At 44.0% G+C, this 20,485-nt stretch overlaps 1 protein-coding gene across 2 annotated transcripts in view; it reads right to left on the reverse strand.

Annotated features, from left to right (window-relative positions):
• Positions 1–1,283: 1,283 nt before the first annotated feature.
• The window catches only part of CIAPIN1 (cytokine induced apoptosis inhibitor 1), a 347,450-nt gene continuing 328,248 nt past the window's right edge, over positions 1,284–20,485 (reverse strand). For both annotated transcript variants that reach the window (XM_068360190.1, XM_068360189.1), the window contains exon 3: positions 1,284–7,844. In XM_068360190.1, coding sequence (XP_068216291.1) covers positions 7,101–7,844 — 744 coding nt within the window. In that variant the 3' untranslated portion in view covers positions 1,284–7,100. The remainder of the gene's footprint in view (positions 7,845–20,485) is intronic.

Raw genomic sequence — 20,485 nt, forward strand, 5'->3', positions numbered from 1 at the left:
AGAGATAGTGACCTTTCCATAGCAAGCAGAACTATGGCCTAGAGACTGACCATATTACCTATGATCAGTGCCCAAGCCCCCTCCCCACCCAAGGTAAGTCCAGGCAATGGCTGGTGATTACTCAGCAAGTAGGCCTAAAGGATCTCCCAGGCAGACATAAATCTTTTTATTGTTTATATATCAAATGAAAGTGATGGAGAGACAGAAATTGAATGTGTTTGAGATGAAGTGTCTAAGGAGTATGGCTGGTGTATCTCGAGTAGATAGGGTTAGGAACGAAGTGGTGAGAGTGAGAACGGGTGTAAGAAATGAGTTAGCAGCTAGAGTGGATATGAATGTGTTGAGGAGGTTTGGCCATGTTGAGAGAATGGAAAATGGCTGTCTGCTAAAGAAGGTGATGAATGCAAGAGTTGATGGGAGAAGTACAAGAGGAAGGGTGGATGGATGGAGTGAAGGAAGCTCTGGGTGATAGGAGGATAGATTTGAGAGGGGCAAGAGAGCGTGCTAGAAATAGGAATGAATGGCGAGCGATTGTGATGCAGTTCCGGTAGGCCCTGCTGCTTCCTATGATGCCTTAGATGACCGCGGAGGTAGCAGCAGTAGAAGATTCAGCATTATGAAGCTTCATCTGTGGTGGATAACGGGGGAGGGTGGGCTGTGGCACCCTAGCAGTACCAGTTAGGCTAGGGGGAAGGTAGAGAGTAGAGGTCCCCTTTTTTGTTTTTGTTTCATTTGTTGATGTCGGCTACCCCCCAAAATTGGGGGAAGTGCCTTGGTATATGTATGTATGTATATATCAATTATCTGTTTTGGTGTTGTTACTGTTTTTGAAATATTCTATTAGTGTAATTATTCAATATTTCTCATATCGTTAATTCATTTCCTAATTTCCTTTCCTCAAAAGGCTATTTTTCCTTGTTGGAGCCCTTGGGCTTATAGCATCTTCCTTTTTCAACTAAGATTCTAGCTTAGACAGTAATAATAATAACAATAATAATAATGATAACAACACCCCCTCCTTAGCTCTCAAGGACATTGAGATTGTAGACACTATAAGAAACAATCAGGCCTGAGCATGACTCGAACCACAGTCCGGCAGATCGCCAGGCAGAGACATCTTCAATAGGACACCACAACCTTAATGGCCGTCCCAGCTTTGCAAATTTCACACTCCAATTAAAAGACTCTGCTTTGTATAGCTAGGAAATAAAACAAATCACTTACCAACTAGAATTGCAACTTTGATACCAATAAATGACAATAGGGGTTAGAAAGACAAAACATAACAACCTGTAATTTTACTTTATTTCCTACATGTCAGGAATAACAAAACTCTGGTACACCTGTCAATACAATGATCCCTGATAACTACACCCAAAATACATTATAAATACAAAAATATCATCATCAAACAGTAAATCAAGTCAGTAAAATACCATTCATGTGGAGATTGTAAGCCACTGTATAGCGACACCAAATTAAAGACAGTTTTTGATAAACTTAATATATTAAGTGAACACAGCATAATAGACTACAGTATCACAGTATAAAGTAAGATTTAAAAAAAATATACGATTTAAAGATAAGTCAAAATTCCCTGGAGATACAGTACAGTACTATGAAAAAGTAAAATTTACTTTCATCATATCAATTTTGATGTAAGACTATAGAAAAACATTAGGCAAAAGAAAATCTAAAAGGATTATGAATACATAGTATCAAACAAAAAGCTTTATTAAAAACTTTAATTTTACTACAGTGAAATATTTATCAGTAAGCCCTTTAAATGTTTAAATGCCACTCATGAATGACAGAGGCAAGGGACAGTGACATCGCCCTATGAAGCAAGGCGATGAATGCCATAGAGACTGACCATATCTCATATGATCAGCACCCAAACCCCATCTTCACCCAAGCTAGGACCAGGAAGGGTCAGGTAATGGCTGCTGATGTCTCATTGGGTAGACCTATAGGCACCCCCAAACTACCCATCCTTAGCTCACAATGATGGTGAGGTTGCAGACACTAAAGGAAGTAACGTGTTTGAGCGTGACTTGAGCCACAGTATGGCGATCACCAGGCAGACACGTTACCAATAAAGCCACAACAATTAACGTTGGAAATTTTAAGAAGGGTACCCCATTCTGGAAATCACCAGGCAGAGACGTTACCAATAAGACCACAACAATCAGCATTGGAAATTTCTAAGAAGGGCATCACAGTCTGGCAATCACCAGACAGAGACCTAACCAATAAGACCCCAACAATCATCATTGGAATTTCTAAGAAGGGCATCAGTCTAGCAATCACCAGACAGAGACGTTACCAATAAGACCACAACAATCAGCATTGGAAATTTCAAGAAGGGCATCATAGTCTGGCAATCACCAGACAGAGACCTAACCAATAAGACCCCAACAATCATCATTGGAATTTCTAAGAAGGGCATCACAGTCTAGCAATCACCAGACAGAGACGTTACCAATAAGACCACAACAATCAGCATTGGAAATTCTAAGAAGGGGACCCCAGTCTGACAATCACCACGCATAGATGTTACCATTAAGACCACAACAATCAGCATTGGAAATTCTAAGAAGGGGACCCCAGTCTGGCGATTACCAAGCAGAGATGTTACCAATAAGACCACAACAATCAGCATTGGAAATTCTAAGAAGGGCACACCATTCTGGCAATCACCAGGCAGAGATGTTACCAATAATACCCCAACAATCAGCATTGGAAATTTTAAGAAGGGTACCCCATTCTGGCGATTACCAGGCAGAGACGTTACCACTAAGACCACAACAATCAGCATTGGAAATTCAAGAAGGGCATGCCAGTCTGGCAATTAACAGGCAGAGACCTTACCAATAAGACCACAACAATCAGCATTGGAAATTCTAAGAAGGGCACACCATTCTGGCGATTACCAGGCAGAGATGTTACAAATAATACCACAACAATCATCATTGGAAATTTTAAGAAGGGTACCCCATTCTGGCGATTACCAGGCAGAGACGTTACCACTAAGACCACAACAATCAGCATTGGAAATTCAAGAAGGGCATCACAGTCTGGCAATTATCAGGCAGAGACCTTACCAATAAGACCACAACAATCAGCATTGGAAATTCAAGAAGGGCATGCCAATCTGGCAATTAACAGGCAGAGACCTTACCAATAAGACCACAACAATCAGCATTGGAAATTCAAGAAGGGCATGCCAGTCTGGCAATTAACAGGCAGAGACCTTACCACTAAGACCACAACAATCAGCATTGGAAATTCAAGAAGGGCATGCCAGTCTGGCAATTAACAGGCAGAGACCTTACCAATAAGACCACAACAATCAGCATTGTAATTTCTAAGAAGGGCACCACTGCCTGTAAATCACCACAGAGACGTTACCACTAAGATCACAACAATCAGCATTGAAAATTCTAAGAAGGGCACCCCATTTTGGCAATTACCAAGCAGAGACCTTGCCAATAAGATCACAACAATCAGCATTGGAAATTCTAAGAAGGGCATCACATGCTCCAAAGTCCTAGCTAAACAAACTGAAATTCATGTCCAGTGATGAGATTACTTAAAAGAAGTCAGAACTTCAGATCAGAACATCAGAGGCTGTTTCACAGCACTGGAAAGGGATAAGATAATGATATCCAAGAATACAGTCTGGTTCTGGTTCTGTGAGACCATCAAGTGCACTTTCATCACTTGTGGAGTCTACAGTTGAACCATCTCAGATGTAGTTTCACCAAGTTTAAGATATTAACTCTACCCTAGCGTTCAATTTGTCCGTGGTGCTAGTGCTGAAGGCAGGATTTAAGTGTCAGACAACATTCACCACCCCCTATCTTCAGGAGTATACCAATAAGTCCATACATTCTTTTATCTTGGGTCCTGTTGTAGCTCCTGAGCAAGTTGCGTTGCGAACCTTGGTCCCACACGGGACATGAAGTGTTTTGTCTACAATAATGGTCGCTCTTGAATCTGGGAATGTAAAGTCAATTCGGTTTTCCTTTCTTCTTCCCTTCCCTTGGGGAGCAGCAGTTGTACCATTAGGTTGCTGGATTGGTTGCAACTGAGTAACTTTTCATTACAATTTGGTTTATGATGTCTTCACCATCCTCCTGTACAGTATAAGGGAGAATATGGATGGAATGTATGTGCACGCATTTATCTTAATGCCCATACATTCAAACTCCATATCCTTAGGGAAATAAGTTGTCCAGTGACTGCTTACCAGTTTCTGGTAGGTACATAGCAAACTTCGGTTTCACACCGGACATGGAGTGTTTTGTCTATGATAGTGGTCGCTCTTGAATCTGGGAATGTAAAGTCAATTTGGTTTTCCTTTCTTCTTCTCTTCCCTTGGGGAGCAACAGTTGTACCATTATGTTGCTGGATTGGTCGCAACTGAGTAACTTTTCATTACAACTTGGTTTATAATGAATGTCTTCCCCATCCTCTTTTGTAAGGGAGAATATGGATAGAATGTATGTTCATGCATTTATCTTAATGACTATACGTTCAAACTCCATATCCATTAGCATATAAGTTTTTCAGTGACTGCTTACCAGTTTCTGACACCTATAAAGTCTTCATCCTCAGGTAGTCTGTAGGTCAACAGGAATCGTGACTTTCGCTCCTCAGCAGGATCAAAGTACACTGACATTTCTTGTTTATAAACCAGCCAGATCTTAACTATTCATTACTTCTCATGTATTCTATTAATTTCCCTATTTCCTATCCTCACTGGGACCTTTTTCCTTGTTGGAGCACTTGGGCTTATAGTACAGTCTTGCCTCTTTTCACGAAAGAATTTGCTTAAGAAATTTTCAAGCTGTAAAACGAGATGCGAATATTTTTATGACTCACTTTGCAAAAAATTTTTCATTTTAAGAAAAGAGATTTGCCAGCCAGACCGAGGATAAAATAGTAATCAATAAAAAGAGTTGAAGAAAATGGATTTAGACAATAAAAAATGTAGCTGTAGTCTATAACAGGGGTAACTATAACAGTACAGTACATATGGTACTGTATATTTTGTAAATGCACAGTATTGTACTGTATGAATTGTATTATTTTCCATTTATTATTACATCATGTTGTAATAATTGAATTTACAGGTATTAACAGTTAGTTTAGGTATACTGAATGGTTCAAATGTATCTGGCTGTACAGTATTTCATTGTGGTTATACTGTAGCTTTATTATGAGATTTAATGTGGTGGCTTGTAGGGTTTGGAACGAATTAGGCAATTTGCATGTGAAATGTGACTAACAGCACGAAAAAAATCACTTTACAAAAGCCACTCCAGAACGAAATAATTTCATGTTGTGAGGCATTACTGTATCCTTCTTTTCCAACCAGGGTTGTAGCTTAGCTAATAATAATAATAATAATAAAAACAATAACTGGTCAAAGGGGACTCCCTCCCTCCTTAAGATAAGTTTCCTATTGAAGGTCGATGGTTTGTTTTACATATAGGAGGAAATCGCAGTTTTCTAAATTTGTATTTTTCCTAAACTATACAAACCTGAGACAATTTTTCAAGTTCTAGGTTAAAGGTTAAACTAAGGTATGATCTACCAGTTGAATGGGTACCCGAATCCTACCTCCCACCCACAAGTCAACCATTGTTTACATTGTTAAAAGTTTAATGGCCATTTCCAGCTTAGCTGAAATCAAAAGTATCTAAAGTCTCAGTTTGCATTGTTAGAAATAATAAAAATTCTTTGAACAATTCAAGAAAAATGCCTGTAAAGAAGAAATGTATTTCTAAAGGACTTACATAACAAACTAAACGATTGACATCAGGTTTGAGAAAAGTTAATTACTTTACTCAAACATTGCAAGTCTTGTGACCCCAAAATAACATAAAAATATTTTTGTACAAATAAAAAATAAGTCGACTGATCTTCACAAAGTAATTAATAAATACTGTACTGTCTCCAAACCATGATATCAATCAAATGAGAGTCAAGTTTTGCTTTCAAACACAACAAAGAGCAGAACAATCATAACGGTAATGTGACAGGGCTACAAAATTATCCTCAATGGAATCATCACTAAAATGGATGACTTGATACAAAACGTCAACAAAATTACAAACTATTCATATCCACCTTAGATGAAGATTTCTGGTAATATTCAATGATAATATACCATGGATATCAAAGGGAACACTGTAATCACATCACTAAGATTGTCAACATAAACAGATATTTGTATGGCCAGATTAAAACACAAATCCAACTGAAGATAAAAAAGATAAAGAAATACTGCAATAAAACAATATCATATCAATTAATAGAGTAAGCAAAACATTTGTGGTAACCTGACATCTATTTCATATGAAACCTGACTAACTGTTGACATTTGTAGCTGGAAATCATAGGCATGGAATTCAGGTTAGGCCTATCCAGGCCAAAATTTAACAAAATTAGATTACAACAAGCTTCTTGGAACCAATAAGTTTTGAAGTTAAGGACCTTCTGTATTATGGTACGGTTGGATACAGTAATTCCTAGGGAGAGATGGCTTTGGTGGTAAGCAGGGGGTACAGAAGGGAACTCTCCGCTCAGTTATGGGTGGGACAGAATACAGAGCAAGGCGTACTAAGAATTCCTATGTCCAACTCTACTTACAAAATAAAAGCATGAATATACTATAGTTCAGGTCAGCCTTTCTTTCTTTTCCATTTTCTAAACTTTCATTGCATTTCAAGTCTTATTTTTCACAAACCTCACATGAAGAGCATTTTACCAATAATGTACAACTTTAGTTATTTCATTATTTCTTGAATAATATATTAATTCTACTGTGATATTTGGTATATGGAGTTTGTTTCATTACAACACTGAAGGCTACTTAGGGAAAATGATCAAACAGTAACTACATGCGAACATGAAACTAAATTAAAATAAACAAGTTTAATACTTGTACGGTCTATTCCTTCAGCATCGTGATATGTGGAATTAATATGGTTTCTACTATTGGTTTTCATTATATACACCACTACATGTTTTAATATCAATGGGTGCTACTCTTGCACATAAAATAAATTTCATAGAACAATGATACTTTCTTAAGATGCATCTTGCAGAGTACTTTCAGCTAACTTTACCTTTTCGCCGGGTTTAAAGGCCGGCATGCCGAGGTATGGGCAGGAAGCGCATCTAAAAGCATCGCCAAGATAGCAACTACCGCAGGAAGACTTGAAATTCTTTTTGTTTTCCTCCACTTTTTTCTTGTCTTCAGCGTCCAATTCTTCCTTCAGTCCGCAAACACAATTTTTGCAGGCCTTTCGTTTGCCCGTCGTTCCACACACTTTTAGAGATGTAGGATCGGGTCGAATCAAGTCCTCCTCGGTCAGGAGGTCATCGGGATCCGCGAGATCCACATCGTCGTCAGCCAGATTGATGTTCCAGGTGTTTGGCGAAGGCTTAGCAGAAGGCGCCTTTGCGAACGACAGTTTCATAGAAGATCCGACTTCGAAGTTGGGCTTGAAGCATGTGATTTCCGACACAGGTGATACAACATTCCTCTTCTGTTCATCCGTGAGACTCGCATCTTCAGGCTGGGAGACGGAAGCGAATCCTGCTAGTTTTAAATTAGACTGCGTGGTGGCACTGTCAGTGGTGCGTATGATTAGGCCCCCTCCGGGTTTCAAAACTCGTAACGCCTCTCCTAAAATGTTTAACGAGCCCTCAAACTTGAAAGGGGGAAAAATACCAGCCAAGATGAGATCGAAATGACTAGCAGAGTGGCCAGAACTCACGAGCATTTCCACGTTCTCGACCGCAACTTTCCCTTCGGCTCCGACGGCAGACTGAAAGATAAATAATTGATCAATAGAGATTCATACCATTTCATAAATATCTATTTTACTGTTGTTACTGTTTTTGAAACAACTTACTGTATTCCAATTGTTCAATACTTCTCTTGCTTACTTATTTCTTTTTCCTCACTGGGATATTTTTCCCAGTAAGAGCTCTTAGGCTTAAAGCATCCTGCTTTTCCAACTATGGTTAGCTAGTACTGTAATAATAATAATACAGATAGATGTTAATATAAAAATATTAAGGTACAAATAAATGACAAAAAAAACCACAGCAGAGAAAATACTTTAATAAATGCTACAAAGAAAAAACTTGAAACAAGCTATAAAGTATCAAACTCTTGGAACTGTTACTTGGACCAAAGCCTAAACCACAGATGGGAAAACTTGCTAATTACTCCTGGTTTGATTGGAATCCTTCTTATAAGGAAACTGTTCAGAAGAAATTTTTGATAATTTTAAGAAGTGAGACTAGTGATCTCTGGCTTGGAAGTTTGGAAATTCGGATTATTGCATTTTTGGATAGGATTATTATTATCATTATTATTATTATTATTATTATTATAATATTTATAATTACAATCATTATAATTATAATAATTACAATTATGATTATAATTATCATCATCATCATCATCATTATTATTATTATTATTATAATATTTATAATTACAATAATTATAATTATAATAATTATAATCATAATAATTACAATTATGATTATAATTATTATTATTATCATTATCATCATCATCATCATTAATATTATTTTTGGGCTCAAGCCATGATGTTCTGATGGAAGGTTCCTTCAGTAGCTTCCTAAGGGTATATATGACTACAGTAGATATTCCCAGAGAATTAACTAAAGGTTTCATAGAATTCTAACTTCTGGCGCGAGTACCCATAAGGTTTCCCTTTAGGATATCGTATAATAACAGGGGACGTAGGCTTGACACGCCACATAGCTACCTGCACCTCACATAGCGTTTACGCTTCGAGGGGGAATAAGTGGCAAGATATGGGATGAGCCGTTACAAAACTCTCCTCCTCTGTTACTGTTACGGTACTCGGCGACATCATATCCAGTCGCCATGTTGGCCGCCAAAGTGCGCCTTCCTCATTCCTTCCGGCGTATATGCCAGCCTCCATGATACAATAAGATTGGGAGGGGCCTGACATCCCGGAATAGAGAACAAGGGCGGGTCCATCAGGACGTCATGGCTATCTCACCCAAAAATAGATTTTTCGCTTCGCTCAAAATCCGTTTTTTGGGCTCAAGCCATGACGTCCTGATGGCAGTGTACCAGAGAATTAATGTATCGTGGATTTTTTCCATTTGTAGTGCCTTCGACTTCTAAACAATATTCCTTTGGTCTGATGACCACAGAGACCCGTGACATCTCCGTTACATGTCATTTCAGATAAGCATACTGTATACTATATTATCGCTTCCTGCCCCCCTGGCAGGGAAGTCCTATTTGGACGTAAGGAACATCTTGAAGTTACTTGATAAAGGAACTCGCCTATTGTCGGAGATCTGGCCAGTCTCATGGACAGATCGAAGAAGGTAAGTACAATTGTATTGGAACAATTTACCTTGGTCTAGGTGAGTATGCATCAAGAAGAAGCAATATTGAATATAATAATATTCAAATAATAAGGTAATAAAAATTCTCTAACAGTGTTTTTATTTCATGTGTGGGGAGACACACATGGTAACAAAATTCTATTTTATTCAATAAAATAAGAATTAACATCAAAAGTAAATTTCAATTGGAATGCAATTAGAAACATAGACTAAAGACATCAGAAGGCGTGGGTGTGGAATCTGAAAAAGAAGAACTTGCCATTACACACAAGTTCCAGGGGAACAATAAAGCCTTTCTAGAAGGTCTTATATACACTTCATGTTAAAAACATGTGGCACACGTGTTTCTGTCTATGTTACTTCACCTTTGTAGAACAGTCCTTAGTGTCACAAGGTGGCACTTAAAATCACTATGTTTCGCACTAGGACAACACAGGCACCCATGGAGTTAGAGTCCCGAATAACTCACTGTTTTGCGCAGCACTAAGAAGCATGGCTGATGATATAACGCGAGTATCACACACGATAACAGTATGTACTGTAAAATTGTTACAAAAGCAAAATCACAAACTCTAGTCAATGCGTACGATACCGTTGCCGGAACAAGAAGACATAGGAACGCCGATGTGTAGATGCACGATGGGATACAGTACAGTAGATGCCGACCAATAGGAGAGCAGGATCTCATGGTGGTAACCAGCATCCGAGTAGGGAGATAACCAATGGGAACGCACCCATTCCTCCTCTGGCGAAAGACTTCTCCTGAACTTCCTCCTGGGGGATCTGGAACATCTACTAACGTGGCGAGATCTTGAATGGGAGCGCGATTGAGATCGTCTCCAACGGGACCTATCTCGCCGTCTCCTATGGTCTCTCAGGGCTCCGTCTTCCGACGAGTAGGAGTGGGCCTCGACCGATGAGCCTGAAGACCTGTAGGACCTCGTTGGAGGACCTGAATCTTTCCGCGTTGCTGGTGGTTCTGCATGGGGTTCGGCCGGCGACGAAGGCTCCATGAAGTCCGCAGGGAACGTAGCTGAAGGCGTTAAAGGGGAGCGGGGGAGCTCCTCGCTGGGGAACCAGGTCTCAAACTCCTCTTCCATCCCCAGGGGTGATCTGAAGGGCGTCTTCGGAGGCGCCCACACGAGGGTGTCTGATGGCGGCGAGTCGTCCTTCTCGGCGGCACCCTTGGCTGCTGACGTACCTGAAAACTCTGCCCAAGAGGCGGGAGAAGAGACTGCTGCCATTTCACCCCACATCTTATCGTCCGACGAGACGGGACCTGCTTTCACCAGGGCTCCGTCCCCCGGATACACACCCGCGCCCCCCTCAGGCCCTCCACTTGCCTGGACCGAAGACACAATCCCACTCTCAGGTAAATCAGACTCCTGGGGAAGGGCCACAGGCCGCTTCCCCGCAACAGACTTACCTCGACCCCTACCCTGGGTAGGGGAAGATGGCAGAGAGACTCTGTCCGACGGGACGCCAGGCGAAGCGAGGGGCGAAGAGACGCTGGACTTCCTAGGGGACCGTTGAGATGCCTTCTTCTTCTTAGTGCCAAATTGCACACACTGCACTTCATTCCAGGACTCGCACTCCGGACACGTGGCTGTAGGGGAACATACACTGCCCCTACACTACGAACATAAGGAGTGCGGGTCAACTTCGGGCTTAGAGAGGAAAGCGCCACACGACTTGCTGGCCACAGGCCCAGGGTAATGACGGGGATGCTCCATAATGCACTAGTAATACACCACGAAACACAGGAACACAGAGGGAATGGATAGAGAAGCACACAAAGGGACCACGCGGGGACCGCGTGAAACACAAAGGGGTCGGGGACACAAAGGGTCGCACTGGTCAAGAGAGCGTGTTGGGGTGTTAACGCCGACGTGACCAAAACTTACTGGAGAGCGAGACCTGAGTAAGCATGCTCTCTGACCCCGGGTCGTCTCTGGGCGCGTATCACTCCGCCAGAGATGCCCCACATAGAAAACGGGAGCAGGGTAAACTAGACAAAATTCTGGTAGGATGGGAGGAGATCCCAGATACTCCTAAGAAAGTAGTTAGAGGTAAGTACTTCCGTTATTTATGTGGATGACTCACTCTTAGGTGGGTGGAAGTCCTAGATCTGGTATGGACATTGACCAGGTTTTGCCTAGTACAGTATATGACTGTGGTCTAGAGAAAACTTTGACACCTTGCTGAAATATACAGCGAGTATATTAGCAGCCTGTGCAATTTAGAAAAATAGAGGTTGTTATTTGTATGAAACTTCTGAGTTTTTAAATAGGAAAAACAACCAGACGTACCCATTGTTCCCTCACAGAAGCAATGGGAACGTGGACAGTATAAAATTATTACTTATAGGATGTGGACAGTATAAAATTTTTACTTATCCTAGGCTACACAAGGGAAGTGATAATTACCTGCAGCGGTTGAAGCCAGCTTGCAGAGGGACCGATGACACTGTACCCCAAGAGAGGGGAAGATGAAAGAAGGAAAGCCAGACATTCTTCTCATTCATCCCAGTCTTACCCCGGGTAACCAATGCCCTCACCCATTGCTACTCGTCCATTATGGAGCCTGAGGTATCTTAAACCACCTGTTGAGCAGCCACCACAGGACCGATAGTAAACGTATCGAGCCTCCTGTGGGTCACGTCTTTGAGGTAATGTGCTGTGAATGTGGTTTGTCTTTTCCACACACTGGTTGGAGGCCCTGCAACACGGAAAAGTTGCGTTTGTACGCCAGGGAAGTACTAATTCCCCTGACGTCATGAGTAATAGGTCGACGAGCTTGAGGAGGATCTGGAGCCAGGGCTCTTTCGATCACCTGGTTTATCCAGGAGGATACAGTGCTCTTTGTGATCCTCCTCTTTACTTTATCTGAACTAACAAACAGTGATGTTAGTCTGGGCCGTGTTGCTGCAGTGCGTTTAAGATAGTATCTCAAACTCCTCACTGGGCAAAGAAAAAACTGATCTGGGTCGTTGGTTACAGAACGAAGACTCAAAATTTGAAAGGGCCCAAATCTAAGGTCCAGCACCCCCCCCCCCCTTTTGAGTCTTAGCAATAAACTCAGGGACGAAGCTGAGCGTCACTTCCCCCCATCCCCTTGAATGGGCGCTGTCATATGAGAGGCCATGAAGTTCACAGACTCTCTTTGCCGAGGCTAAAGCGAGCAAGAACGCCGTCTTTAGAGTGAGATTTGGGTCAGTTGCATGGTGTAATGGTTCGTAGGGAGGCCCTCTTAAGGACCTCAGTACGCGAACCCTGTTCCAAGGAGGAGGCGTGATCTTTGACCTGGGGCAAGTGATCTCATATCTCCGTATGAAAAGAGAAAGCTCCAATGAAGAGGAAATGTCGACTCTTTTCAGCCTGAAGGCGAGGCTCAAAGCTGAACGATAGCCTTTCACAGCCGATACAGAAAGGAGCTTTTCCTCCCAAAGGTATACAAGAAACTCCGCTATTACAGTCAGACCTCATTAATCACGGTTTCTTACTTCACGGGTTTGGTTTTTCCCGGCCAAGGAGGATAAAAAAAAAAAAATTAAGAATTTGATTTCTAATAGTTGGCAACAGCGTTGGGATGGCCAAGAACAATGTAATACCTTTTAAATAAAAATTCTCATAAAAGCTGTAATAAAATTCAAGGTGGGCAATGATTTCAAATAGCCCGTGCTCCTTTACACTGGGATCGCTGCACGCCACTATCCTTGTTCTCTCTGTACATTGTGTATCCATTTACTGTGATATTACAGCTATATTTGAAATGAACCAGATTTAGATTAAACTGGTGTTTCACTTAACTGTATCCCATAATAATGGATGTTAATATTTACATCTTAGTATCAAATTTATAATTAATACATAGTGAATTATAATCTCATGCATTGTTTACATTTAAATTAGGTGATCAAATCTGCTTAGTCTGTCGTCAACCTATATTCACTTTCATGATATTTTCCCACTGATATGACCATTCACTTTCACAGAATTACCTCACTGATATAACCTATCATGCATATTAGTATGATATATCCTTCACGTTATTATTGTCCTTCACTTATTATCATTATATCCTTAATCCTTTTCCCAATTCCTTACCAAATCCCTTTCATATATTTATATTGCTCTCCCACACACATCTACAACTTACCTTTCCAACTCTTTAGATTCTCATTATTTTTTGCAATTTAATTCATCCTCTCTTTTCTAGCATTCATTTGTCATTTTCATCTTATTAATTATTCTAAACCTCTTTCTTATCCCTCATTCTACGTATTCCCATGCTTATTTTTCATTCCTTCTTGCATTTCCCAAATTCATTGATTTTGCTAATTTATTTGAATTAGCGCAGATGTGATGGAGGAAATGTACAAGGAGAAGGAACTTGGCTACCGCTTCCCTGACCCCCGCCCCGCCCCGTCTCGTCTGTCATAATGTTTCGTCCTTCTCTCTCACTGGTGTGTCCCTTACTGTATCCAATAATAATGCATGTAATAATCACAAATTTTTAGTCATTTGTATTTTTCCTAACATACTTACCGAGAAACACTTTCTTAGGAGTTACTGGAACCTCTTCTCAAACGACCAGAGTTTTGTGTAGTTTACCCTACTCCCATTTTCTATAGTGGTAGGCCTTCCGGGGGAAAACGTGACCCGAGGGCAATGCCCAGGGTAGGCCACATGTTAGCCAGGTCGTCTTCTTCAGTAAGTTTTAAGTAGGGGACAATACTCAAGAACAGTAAGGCAACTGGGGGACGGTGGGGGGGGGGTTTATGACCCGAAAGTGTCTCTCGGTAAGTATGTTAGGAAAATACAAATTACTAAAAATTTGTGATTTGTTCTGACACAGAAACTTACCTCGAAACACTTTCTTAGGCGACTTACACTTTAGGAGGTGGGAGAGCCTCCCATACATAGACCCCGATGGTAAGTAGGATAAACTACACATAGGACTCATTAAGTGTGTAAATAACACTTACCCTTCAAAATATTCTTTGTTGTGCTAGATGAATATTGGCGACTCTTGAGACTTGTCTATTGTGTAAAAGATCCGAGGACGACTGATAGTACGAGAAAAGGGAAAGAGGGAGAAAACCAAAGATAATCATACTTGTGTCTAGAGCATTTGTGATTCGCGATTGAACCTGGGGCTTAAGCCGTCAAACCGGATGGAGCGCTGAGATGACTGGCCCGATCGAAAACCCATCCAGAGATTTCCTCGTACAATCCTTGAGATAGTGAGCGGTGAATGTCGACTGATTAGACAAAGTTCCTGCTCGAAGAACCTGAGCTACCGACATGTTCTTTTCAAACGCTAGAGAGGTGCTTAGGCAACATCATGAGCCCTGGGCTTTCCTGGTACCGTAAGCCCCTCGCCTGAATAAGCTTGAATAATTACTTGTCTGAGCCAAAAAGAAACAGTATTCTTGGATATGTCCTTTTTAGTTTTACCCCAGGATACGAAGAGGTTCTTAATAGTTGGACGGAGCCTCACCGTTCTTTTAAGATACTTCCTAATCACCCTGACAGGGCACAATTTCAAGTCCTCCTGATTACCCGAGTTAGGAATTGCTGGGACCGTAAAAATTTCAAACCTAGGATCCCAAACGGAAGGATTCTGGGTCTTGGCGACGAAGGAGGGGACAAACTTAAAGGTGATCTCTTTCCACCCTCTAGAGTGCTCTACTTCATACGACAACCCATGTAGCTCGCCCACCCTCTTAGCTGAGGCCAACGCTAACAGGAAGACTGCTTTGAATGTGAGATTCTTGTCCACGATGTCTTTTAAGGGTTCAAAGGGTGGTTTACGGAGCGTATCTAGCATCCTAGCCAGGTCCCAACTTGGGATTCTAGGGGAAGGAGGAGGACATGCTAGTTCGAAGGCCTTGATGAGCATGGAAATATGTCTGGAAGATCCTAAATCTATTCCCTTCAAGAGGAATACTTGACCAAGGGCGGCTCGAACTCCTTTAACCGCTGGGACTGACATGGCCATCTTATCCCTGAGATGGACCAGGAAATCTGCTATCATGGGAACTGATGCTTCTAAGGGTTCTATCCTCTTGGTCTTGCACCACTTAACGAACATCGTCCATTTGGATTGGTAGACAGCCGTGGAAGATTTTCTTAAGTAAAGGGAGATCCTCTTAGCTGTCTTAGACGAGTACCCTTGTCCTTTCAGGAGGCACTGGATAACCTCCAGGCGTGAAGACGAAGGGATTGCGGGTTTTCGTAAAACCTCTGAAAGTGTGGCTGCCTCAGGATGTCTGGCTTGTCGGGGAGAGGCCACGGAGGGAGAATGGCGAGGATTTTTAGGTCTGCGAACCACTCTCTCTCCGGCCACCAAGGCACTACCAAAGTCATCTTTAGGTTGATTGCCGTCCTCACCCTGTTGAGGACTTGTCTTATTAGGGAGAAGGGTGGGAAGGCATAGACGTCGAGACCGTCCCACCTGTGTTGAAAGGCGTCCTCCATTGCTGCTTTCGGGTCTGGGACAGGAGAACAGAATACGGGGAGTTGCGCGTTCAACCTTGTTGCAAACAGATCCATTACTGGGGATCCCCACATCTGAATGACGTAGCTTGCCACTTGTGGATGCAGGGACCACTCTGTCGCCACTACTTGCCCCACTCTGCTGAGGCCGTCTGCCAGGACGTTCTTCTTCCCCGGAATGAATCTTGCCGTCAGGTTGACTTCCTCCTTTTCTGTCCACTTCAGGACCTGTAGGGCAAGATCGCACAGCTCCTTCGACTTCAGTCCTCCCTCCTTCTTTACATATGCCACCACGGTTGCATTGTCCGACATCAGAGCCACTGAGTTCCCTTTCAGATCCTTCGTGAAGTGTTTGCAGGCTTCTTGGACTGCCCTCATCTCTAGGACATTGATGTGTAGGGACTTTTCCTTTTCTGTCCATCTTCCCTTCGCTGTCTTTTCCCGAAGATGTGCACCCCATCCCTCCTTTGATGCGTCCGTAAACAGAAGGATTTCCGGAGGTTCGGCGGACAATGGCATCCCTTTTAGAGTGTGTGTCCGATCCTGCCACCACTCTAGAGCTTGCCTGGTTTCCTGAAGAACTGGAACAACTTTGTCTGAGGAACTTCTCTGGTTCCAATTCTCTTTTAGATTCTACTGAACTAATCTTAGGTTCTGCCTCCCGTGTGGAACTAGCTTCTCTAGGGACACTAGATGTCCTACCAGCCTCTGCCAATCCTTCGCCCTTCTGGGATGTCCTAGAAGGAAGGGACGAAGAACTTGGTCCAGGTTGTTCAGCCTGTCTATAGATGGAAAAGCCTTGACCTGTAATGAATCCAGCACTATTCCCAAGTAAGTCATCCTGTTGGTCGGGATCCACTGAGATTTCTCCAGGTTGACTGTGATGCCCAAATTTTTGCATAATTGCAGGTCTTCGCCCTGTTGCTTCAAGACTTCCTTTGAGGACAAAAGGAGTAACCAGTCATCCAGGTATCGGATTAGACGAATCCCCCGTTCGTGGGCCCATACGGAGACTGTCGTAAACACCCTCGTGAATACCTGGGGCGCCGTGGAAAGTCCAAAGCACAGGGCCATGAATTGCAAAACCTGGGCACCCCACTTCACCCGGAGAAACTTCCTGCTTGCTGGGTGAATAGGAATCTGGAAATAGGCATCCTTGAGGTCTATGGATATCATAAAGTCTCCCTCCCTCAAGGATGCCATGACTGTTCTTGGGGTGTCCATTTTGAAGGTGGTCTTCCAAATATACTTGTTGAGGGCTGACAGGTCTATTACTGGTCTCCACCCTCCTGTCGCTTTCTCTACTAAAAACAGGCGACTGTAGAACCCTGGACCCGGAAAATTCCCTGTCTCCAAGGCTCCTTTCTGCAACATTGTGGAAACTTCTTCGTCCAGTGCTCTCCTTTTTGCCGGGTCCATGGGAACCAACCAGTCCGCCTGACTTGCTGGAATCAGCGGAGGCGGGTCTTCCAGAAATGGAATCCTGTAGCCCTCCTTCACTACCGTTACTGTCCACGGATCTGCTCCGTGGAGCTTCCATGCTTGCCAAGAGGGTCTGAGGCATCCCCCTACCTGAGGCTTGGGCAGGGGAGGGGGGGCCTCTCGCCTCATCTTCTACGGGCTGACCGGCCTGCCCGCCCTCTTCTGGAGGATGAGTACGCACTCCTGTAGGTTAGAGGAGTTGAAGAAGGTCCCCTTCGGGAGGGATTCACTGATTGGGACCATTGTCCTGAGGAAGGTTCTCACCTTCCTTGCATTGGGGCAGATCGCGAAGTCGAGGGCGCTTCTGCCACAGGTCTCCTGAATACGGGTCGTCTTGCCAACTGTGGCTTATGTACGGCGAATTCCCTCTTTTTAACCATCTTTTCCGCCAGCTCTTCTGCCTTTTTAGTTGGGATAAGGTGTTCTTCCCATACGGAGATGTTCCGCAGGGCTCTAACTTCCCTGCCGGGGATTTTCACAGGCAGGTTCTTAACCAAAGCGTCTCTTCTCCTCAGTACCCAGTTCACGGAGGGAGCTAAGGACTGGAACGTCAGAAACTTCAGGGCACGGCTACCTGATCCCAACAACTCATTCAGAGCCTCACGTTTGGCCGGCTCCATCGAGCCTGTTGGAATCTGAGTGCCCACTAAGGTGGTGGCCCACCAATCCAACCACGAGGCGACGTTGACCAGGTCCTTTGACATCTCCTCCATCATCACGGACTCGGACTGGGAGAAGAAGTGGGAGCCGATGACGCCCTTTCGTTGGAGTAGCCTTGGCATAGGATGTCCAGGGCCTCCTCCATCTTGCTTGCCCCGTGCAGTCTTCCTTCCAACGTATAATATTTGCTTTGGGACTTAAGTCCCTGCAAGAGTTTAGCCGCACTATAGCTTTTACTAGAGTCACTATTGCGGGCTATAACCTTGTCAATGTGGATTCTGCCTACCCCCACGTCTCTGGCCTCCGGAAGGGCTAACGAGGATTTCTTCTGAGCGGGTGCTGCTAAGAACTTGTTTAACCCTGAGGTCCACACTTGCTCCTCTTGTGGGACGGGCTCCACCAAATTGTTGTAGCCTCTGATCAAGGAGATCACCCTCCTATATGCGGAGTCCTCCGTCGGCAACGTAGTCTCGTCGTCCACTTCCTCCGTCCTACGCTGGGGAGAGGCGTGATCACGGGAACCTCTGTTTGGACGGGACCCTCGGTACTTCCTATCCTCTTCGCCGGCAGGCTCCTTCTTCCTTGAGTCCCTCGACGAAGGGACGGGCTCCTCCGTGAAATAGTTCGACGGAGGAGCTCGTCCTCGTCTATCATCTCGATGGGGAGACCTGTCGAGGCTGCCCGTCCTAGGAGACTACTCCCTTCGCTGGGCGGATTGAGTGGCTCTAGGACGGGACTTATGCCTACCAGACGAGGCCCTCCGCTCATCGGCTGACGCCATAGCGAGGCTATTGGAAGCCCTTATAGGAGGACTGTCTCCTGCTCGCTTGGCTATCAAGCTTGAGGTCTTTGTCAGGTCCCTCAGCTTGTTGTCTGGAACGAAGACCCATGTTCCTTGCGGAGAACTAGGTCTCCTGCTCTTACTTGGAGGTGAACGAGAGCTTCCTCTCCTGTCTTTAGATCCTGTGGGAGACTGCGAAGGGGAGTTCCTCCTCACAGATCGATCTCTCTTCCTCCTACGTCTCCTCCGACGTTCCTCACTCGACGAATCTTGCACCGACGAGTCTGACTTGCCTATGTACCTCGACTGCGTACCAGACAGAGTCTTCTTGGGACTACGTCGTACTCCGGACGTAGAAGGCTGCAGAAAACTCTCCGGAACTGCTGACGTAGGCGGCACCAACGATGACAACGATGACGGATGAGCCATGAAGGGGAAGGACTCGCTCAGGCCCTCCTCCATATCCAACGGAGACCTCAGCGGAGTCCTTGGTACACCCCATGCCAGCGGATCTTCTTGCGGGGAATCCTCTCTACCGACGGCACCTTCCGCAGCTGAAGCGCCTGAGACATCCACCCAGGAATCTGGCGATGAAAAAGGCACATTATTATTCCACATGGGGTCCACCACCGAGACGCGCTCCCTACGTGCGAGAGCAACATCCCTCGGACCCCACTAAACAGACTTACAGGCGCCTGATCCGCCATGAACATAGAAGAATCACCCGCAACATCAATCCCCTGGGAAAGAGGCACCAGCTTTTTCCCTTTCACCGACTTACCTCGTCCCCTACTCTGGGTAGGGGAAGAAGAAGGAACCTTACATGATCCCTCGCCCACAGACGTCGCAGGGGAAGACAAACTTGTTTTCCTTGGAGATCGCTTCATAGCCTTCTTCTTCTTTGTTCCAAATTTCACCCATTGGACCTCGCTCCAGCCATCACATTCCGGACACGTGTCCGAAGGCAAACACGAGGTACACAAAGAATGGGGATCCACATCGGGCTTCGACAAGATAGCCCCACATGATTTCCCGGCTCTAGGCCCAGGACAACGGAGAGCATGCTCCATAGCACAACACAAAGCTCGCCAGACACAAGCACAAAGGAAAGAAAGCCCTAAAACGCCAATAAAAGCACAGAAGAACAAAAGTAAAAGCACACAGCAATAGCACTAATCACTCGTAAAGAAAGTAAAGTCCATGTAGTAACCACGTGGTGATGAACACAAAGGGGGTCGCACTGAGAATTGAGGAGCGGCGTGTGATAACACGACGCGACCAGAAAACTTACTCAAGACGACGACCTGGCTAACATGTGGCCTACCCTGGGCATTGCCCTCGGGTCATGTTTTCCCCCGGTAGGCCTACCACTATAGAAAATGGGAGTAAGGTAAACTACACAAAACTCTGGTCGTTTGAGAGGAGGTTCCAGTAACTCCTAAGAAAGTGTTTCGAGGTAAGTCTCTGTGTCGGAACAATTCACATTTTAGTATTGTATTTATAATTAAAAACATACATATAGCAAGGCACTTCCCCCTATTTTGAGGGGTAGCCGACATCAGACAAATGAAACAGAAAAGGGGACCTCTCCTCTCTACGTTCCTCCCAGCCTGACAAGGGA

This window comes from Palaemon carinicauda, chromosome 36, assembly GCF_036898095.1.
Source record: "Palaemon carinicauda isolate YSFRI2023 chromosome 36, ASM3689809v2, whole genome shotgun sequence".
Taxonomy (NCBI): Eukaryota; Metazoa; Arthropoda; class Malacostraca; order Decapoda; family Palaemonidae; genus Palaemon; species Palaemon carinicauda.